General features: G+C 44.7%; 1 protein-coding gene across 1 annotated transcript in view; it reads right to left on the reverse strand.

Moving 5' to 3' along the window:
* Positions 1-1,020: 1,020 nt before the first annotated feature.
* panx2 (pannexin 2) overlaps positions 1,021-7,791 on the reverse strand; it is a gene marked incomplete at both ends in the record, with an annotated part of 7,457 nt that continues 686 nt past the window's right edge. The window contains 4 exons of the mRNA XM_080437883.1: positions 1,021-1,334; positions 1,757-1,939; positions 3,311-3,452; positions 5,853-6,967. Of these exons, the coding sequence (XP_080294009.1) occupies positions 1,021-1,334; positions 1,757-1,939; positions 3,311-3,452; positions 5,853-6,967 (1,754 nt within the window). The remainder of the gene's footprint in view (positions 1,335-1,756; positions 1,940-3,310; positions 3,453-5,852; positions 6,968-7,791) is intronic.

The following is a 7,791-nucleotide window of genomic DNA, read 5'->3' on the forward strand; positions in this document are numbered from 1 at the left end:
CTTTTCCTGCACTGCCTCATATCAGTTATCTCACACACTTTCATGTTAGACAATGTTTCAGTCTGTCCTTCAGTGTTTGTTCCCTATAACAGGACATATTCCCATTATTAGGTTTACTGAACATGGTGTGGCGTGAGTAGATCATACTTTGTGGCGAAGATGAATCCATTTCATATTAAACACATGAACCCTAGTGTCCGTATTCTGGGCATTCTAATAGGTGAACATTCTGTGAGAATCGGTGAACATTCTGCAAAAATAACCGAACTACAAACTCAGCACAGCTCGACGTGGCTCATTATGTGCTTGTGGATTGGCTATTTTCACTATTTGACCTACAACAAAGTGTATAGGGTTTAAGTGGTGAAACACCTCATAAACACATGTATGGTGTACCATGAAACATGTTTTAAGCGCATACATTATTGCCACAAATATGTTGTGATCTTTTGCATATTTTCTGTGCAGTTTCCAACAAGGGTATTGCGTGATCTACCTGTCTACTTGGCAATAAAGGGAGTAAGCGTTACCGCGCATGTGTTCAATGTACATTTAGTTTGAAGCCATAATACAGTCCTCTTTGACGATATGCATTTTTTTACCTTCAGCCCTGTTCATTCCTTCCCTTTGCCACACAGATATTACTCATGACTCTGCACTCTTAGCACCCTGTTGAATCATATCACTGCTGGTTTCATTGGTATAGGTGATTGGCTGCAGACTGCGAGTCATCCTGAGACATAGATGTGACATCATTTCCTACAGTAATACACTGTTATCCCCTGTTAACTGCATGAATCTTTTGTCTCACTGGATTCTTATAACACGCATTATCTTCCTGTCAAACGATAACTGTTTGCATAAACCTTACAGGGCGTTCCTTTTCTGTTTCAGTGTCTGCCCATCACCCAATACAGAACAGTCGGCGAAAGAGAGCAGGTGACTAATCGGTAGAAGAGGTGATTTGGCATTGCAGGTTTATGTGTGCAGATTGCAGTGTTTAGGGTCGGGGGTGAGAACTCAACATTCTCCAGCAGCAATGAGCTCCACAGGTCTCTCTGCCAGTCGATCTCTGCAGTTGGCCTCTTCCTCTTCCTCGTCAAAGAGAGCATGGTGCATCAGGAGCTGGTGTCCAGAGGCAATGGTCAAGGGCCCAGGCTGAGTCTCGGACTGTTCCATCAGGGATAGAGGTTCAGTGGAGGTCTGGGGGCTGAGGGCGTCTTCACTGGAGGGCGCATTGGGGCTGACACCGTTCACGTAGGCAGTGGTGGTCAGGGTCAACGATGTGGAAAAGCCAGCAGCGTCGGTCGACTCCGGAGTGTGTGCCTTGTTTTCTGAAGAATGAAAGAGTGAAATACAATAATGGATGAAACCTACGAACACAAACATATGCGTGTCGTCAGCATGGCACTGTGACACTTGTATTCATCAACCACTTGAGCCCTATTTGAAAAATAGTGGAAATAGCCGATGGTATTTTCGCAATTTCTGAAAATCGTAGAAAACGTGAAACATTTTTGAAATTATTTCAAAATTTTCGCTGACATGCCCCGAAGTAGGTGCACCAGGTTGAAAGCAGTTCAAATAACACTTGTAACCACATGGATGAGATCCTGGATCCCCCACCCCCCACAGGACAAGCTTGGGTCTCTCACATGGGAAACATGTACCGCTCAGTCAAAGGGGAATCCCCCCTTGGCCAAGGTTGCCAAGTTGCCAAGGTGGTGTATTCCACCTGGGAACAGAAAGAGGTTACCTGTCATTGCAGCAGACACATGGACCACAGTGTGCGTCCCTTCAAGGTACACCGCATCCAGTGGGTGATCCGAGGGCAGCGGCTCTGTGATAGTAGCTTCCACTTTGGGCTTACGGGTCAGCATGTACGGGTGGACATCCAGATAGAAGTTGCGAGTCTGTTTTTTTTCTATCCCACTTAAATCTGTAGTTGAAAATGCAGCAGATTGATTTGAGAGGTTGCCGTTAAATGTTCATTGAAAACTTACATTGCAATGCAACATAAACGGTTGAGATGATTTCACCAACACTGCAATGTCAGCCATTATGCATGCCATCATATATTGTCTCAAGGTCTTTTTCCCCAGCTAAAAATGCAAGGTGCTCTCATCCAAACGCCAAGAGTTGAAAACATTTCGCCTCTCTGCAACCAGATAAAATGCCAGAAGTGAATGTGCAGCCCAGAAGAGCTCAGTGCCTCATCACACTTTCCAGCATAGCGTAAATATGCGGCACTCCCATTGAAAACTAGAAAAAGTGCTCCTTGGTTACAGGTGTCCGCCAGGTCAGGTAGTTTGTTGTGGGCCAGTAATGTTCGGAATTCGCCAATCATGATGGAATATGAAAAATCTGACAGATCCGTCTTGATCACTTGACTATAGAGATAATGTGTACCGATTTGCGTGATGTTTGGACAACATTTGTACAAGTAATATAAAAATAGTTTAGCAAAAATCTGCTTACTGGTGGCGCTATATAAGGGCAATGTTAAAAGGGTGGCATTTGTTTCTTAATGTTGTGCGAATGTGCGTGCAAAGTTTCACCGCAATCAGACGCTGCGTTCACAATTTGCGGCATTTTGTTCAAAACGGGCCAATCTTGCAAACTTTAGATCTCAATCTTAGCCAATCAGGATGGAATATGAAACAGATCCATCTTGATGACTATAGAGATCATGTGTACCGATTAGCGTAATATTAAAAAAAAATGTTTTACATAAGTCGGCCTCCTGTGGTGCAATAAAAGGCAAATGTGAAAAATGCAGGGAAAAGGTAGTTTTACACAGATCGGTGCAATTCTTTCTCGGCCTAGTGGGAACGTGCGTTCAAAATTTCACAGAAATTGCACACTGTGTTCATGATCTGAGGCATTTTGTTCAAAACGGAGCACTCCTGCAAACTTTGGAAGCCAATCGTAGCCAATCAGGATGGAATCTGAAAAATCTGAAAGACCTGTTTTGTTTAATGACTATGGAGATACTGTGTACCAATTTGCACGATGTTTGGACACAATCTGTAGGAGTACTGTCAAAAAAATTGTTTAGCAAAAATCGACCTCCTGGTGGTGCTATAACAGGCCCATGTGAAAACTTTGGGGCAGAGGTTCAGCACTGGCATCCAGGGAGTGGGTGTGCACAGTTTGGCTGCACACACACGGACGGACGGACGGACGGACGGACAGACAGGGTGCAAAACATAGTCTCGGCCATGCCTTTCGGCCTGGCGGAGACAACAATTCATAACATACGCTGCGCTCAAGACAAAAAAAAAACGCCTTGGTGGACATAGCCACTTACCTTTAGTGGGAGGATGCTGTGTGCTCTTAGCCTTACTATCCAGAAGTGGTGCAATGAAGCTGTCCGCCACCGTTTTCCGTCTGAGGGGCTTGGGTTTGTCAGGCTTGGTGTTTGTCTCCAAGCGTGTCATAGTCAGGGGTTCCTTTGCAAAGGACAGAAAAGTCATTCCACACACTTTTCATGTTTACTTCTCTGCACAGTAAAATACTCAGTGTTAATTTAACTTAGAGAGTGTACAAATTGTACATTTGGTTCCAGAGTTACAGACCTGCAAGGGCAAAACTAAGGATTTGAGTGTGTATGAATGCAATGATGCAACGTGAGCTGTTCATTCTGATAAAGCAGAGGAAGTTGCACAAGTCTTTGTTAAGCTTTTTTCTAAGAGGCATTGTGCTGAAGGCCTGTTCAATTGGAAGCATCCTTCAAAGTGAACTCAGTTAATGTCCCAAGAATCCCTGTGCTGTGCTGAACACAATTCACACAGTTACGGGGTGGGTTGGTTTTTGTGCACAGAGAGTTAGGAATATAACTGCAGTGTGTCCTGATGGGTACAACTTTCAAGATACTAAGCACTAAGCAGAGGGAGATTTTCGCATGAATGAATGTGTAATTAATGTAATGTCTACCGTGTAATGTGCTGTGAAAATCATCAAAACAAATCAAAACAAAACTGTCTACAATCTGTAATATATTCTGCAAACTCCCTATTTTTGTGAAAGGGTTTTTATCCTACATAGCTTTCTTAATCTACTATTCTCTATTGAATAAAGAAAGACTGTGTGCATGCCCTGTGTGTGTGTTTGTTTGTTTGAATGAATGAAGTACAGTGGGATGAGGGCATCCCCCTGTACCATCCTAATAAGAATATTATTTATCATTGACAGTTGTCAGGGTTCTTAGAGAGACAAATATATTTCTGAGGTGGTACTCAGGTGGTTGTAGTTGTCTCCGCCAGGCCGAAGGCGTGGCCGAGGCTATGTTTTGCCCCCTTTCCTTCCGTCCGTGTGTGCGTGTGTCCGTCCGTCTGTGTGTCCGTCTGTGAACAGCTAACCTCCGGCACCGTTAGCCCGATCTACGTCAAAACTGTGCACACACACTCTCTGGATGCCAGAGCAGTACCTCTGCCCCAGATTTTTCAGATTGGCCTGTTATAGCGCCACCAGGAGGCGCTATAAAAGAATGATATTACTCCTGCAGATTTTGTCCAAACGTACACACTACACATTATCTCTATAGTCATGTGATCAAGCCAATGTTATCCTGATAACATTGGTTTCCAACGTTAGCAGGATTTGAACAAAATGCTCATGAATCATGAACACAGCGTCCAATTGCCGTAAAACATTGCACTCACATTCCCACTAGGCCAAGGAAGAAAAGCCACCCGTTTCTCATTAGCCTACTATAACGTTTTTTTATTTATTTGCTAAACCCATTTTTTTTATATTACCCCTACAGATTTTTCGGTACACATATCTATGGGCATGTGATCAAGACGGATCTGTCCGAACTTGAGTGATGTAAGCGCAAAAGAAACGTGTTCTATATTTTGATTCAATACTGATCTAAGCAGCAATGGTGTTTCTATATTTTTATTAAGTAGAATGTAAAACCTAGAAACATTTTTATATTGGAACTAGAAAAAGTGCTCCTCGGAGCACAGGTCTCCTCCGCCTATGGAGATCATGTGTACCGATTTGCGTGAAATTTGGATAAAATCTGAAGGCTTAATATCAAAATATGTGTTTTACATAAGTCGGCGTCCTGGTGGCGCTATAAAAGGCAAATGTGAAAAATGCAGGGCAGATGTTTTTCCTTGACTTTGCACGCACACTCTAGGGAGTGTGCGTGCAAAGTTTCACACAGATCGGTGCAGTTATAGTTAAAAATGCAAATCGGCCTGCTATAGCGCCACCATGAGGCTGATTTAAAAAAAATAAAGTGGCATTTCTTCCTCGGCCTAATGAGAATGTGCGTGTGAAATTTCACAGAAATGAAGCTGCGTTCATGATTTGAGGCATTTTGTTCAAAACGGACCAATCCCGCAAACTTTGGAAGCCAACCTTAGCCAATCAGAATGGAATATGGAAAATTGGACAGATCCGTGTTGATCACATGACTATAGAGATACTGTGTACTGATTTGCGTGATGTTTGGATAAAATCTGTAGGAGTAATATAAAATAATGGGTTTTTCACAAATCGGCCTCCTGGTGGCGCTATAACAGGCCCATGTGAAAATGTTGGGGCAGAGGTTCTGCTCTGGCATCCAGGGAGTGTGTGTGCACAGTTTCGCTGCGATCAAGCCAACGGTGCCGGAGATTAGCTGTACACAGAATGACAGAATGACACACGGATGGACACACGCACGGACGGACACACGCACGGACGGACGGACGGACGGACGGACGGACAGGGGGTAAAACATACTCTCGCCATGCCTTTGGCCTGGTGGAGACAATAAAGATGAAGCTTCATATCGGATCTAACCTAAGTACACTCATGTACAGTAAACATGGAGATTGTGATGACCAGTGACTTACCTTGAACGCTTGAGGAAGTGGATGTGAGGATGTCATCCACTTCATCTTCTTGCGGGGCCGTTTGCTAACCAGCGGATCCATGCCTATATCACCCACTCCAACCACAGAGGGGTCCATGTCGGGGTCCATGGTCTGCATACCGGTGTCCCTCACAGTGGGCGTGGCATCGTGATTGGACTGGGCCAGGGCAGCCAGCAGCTGCCTCACCACGTTGTCATACATGAGGTCACTCTCGTTGGTGATAAAGTCCAGCCGGTTCAGGGACTTGATGTGGTCCCTGTTCTCGTTGCAGAACATCGCCAGGATGTTGATGTCGCAGAACTGTGACTTTTGCCAGCGGCGCCGCTTCTTGATGCCGACTTTGTGCAGCTTGTCGAACACAAAGTTAGATTTACGCACCACAAACAGATGGAGCAGATTGAGCAAGATGATGAGGTTCATGGTGCAGAGCAGAGTTAAATCCACTGCTGCCATGATGCGCTGGAGCTGCACGGCAGGCAGCTTACAGTTGACGCTGAGCTTGAGTTCCGAGTAGCTGCTGGTGTCTGGGGGTCCCCCCAGGGCGCAGGTGAACTCATTCTGGCGCTGGCGGGCGTAGTAGGTGCTCAGGTAGGAGATGGGGATGGAGCTGAGGCAGATGATACCCAGGTGGCGCCCCAGGTAAAGCTTTGCGAGGAAATTGCTCTGCCCGCGTCGCTCTAGGTACTTCTCAAACAGATTCTGCTCGGGGCTCTTCTCCTTCTCCGCATTCTCTATGATCTCCCGCCTCTCTCGCTCCGTGATACCGGGCCCTTTGGACTGGATCTGCTTCTCAATCTTTGGGGCCCGACCCTCGGCAGCCCGGTGGTAACAGTTGTCGATCTCGTGGAGCAGGAAGTTGAGCTCGGAGGTGAGCCTCGTGGACCCGAGGAACTCCCAGCCCAGTGCAGGGATGTACATAATGCCAGCAAATGCCAACAGAGCATAGGGCAAGAACTTATGTTCAAACAGTGATGGCCGAAGTGCAGGCTCCACCCCAGGCACAGCGTCACGCAGCTCCGTCCAGCAGTAGCCTCGTGCATACAGTGCCTGGTCTCTGGTGAAGTTGTGTGGTGTGTAACAGTATATTGATTCCTCTGAGGAGAATAAAAAGCATCAGAGTTAGTGTAAGCTATATACAGTGTAAAGACATAAGGCTTCATGATGATGATTGATGATAATAGTCTTAGCTATAATGTATTGTGTTTAAGCCAATGAAATTTGTGTGAAAGTGCAATGAATGTGATTCCTTCTGCACAACTTTCTTTGGACATAATTTATTCTATTTCAGTGAGTATGTGATTTATATCTGTATCTCTGAACATCCTTCGATTATTCTTTGACTGTAAATAAATATGAATACTTCCAGATTATTTTACTGCAAGTGTTAATTGGCTGCCCATAAGGACCAGCAATAGAGCGGGTCCATTGAGCTTCACTAGTCAGGTCAGGTCTACAGCTGTGCCCTGAGCTGCTCTTGTGACTTCTATTTAATAGGTGTTGAACTAAGCGATATGAATGCAGAGCACTGAGTGAAAAGGTCTGTTATCAGAGAGAAATATTAAAATATTATATCCAAGTGCACTACGCTTTGCAGGTGCAATAGAAGTAGTGCACCTGCAGATATGTGGGGTTTCTATTTATAATAATAATACTAATAATCTTTATTTGATAGAAACGTTTTCAAAACACAGTACTTACAATGTATGTGCCTAGTAATGTGCTTCACAGCTGCAACAAACAATGGCAACAGGTGATAGATCTTTTTTTTATCAAGATTCATCTGGTTATGGCACCATCACCCCATAGACTATTCATGCATTGTACGACAGTGTCGCCCAAATGTAGCAAAAATAGTCGATCTGCAAGCTCTAGTCTAGCCTTATAATATCATGCCCAAAATAGCTGACGGCAGGTTGAT

This window comes from Gymnoscopelus braueri (genome assembly GCF_963280865.1).
Source record: "Gymnoscopelus braueri genome assembly, chromosome: 9".
Taxonomy (NCBI): Eukaryota; Metazoa; Chordata; class Actinopteri; order Myctophiformes; family Myctophidae; genus Gymnoscopelus; species Gymnoscopelus braueri.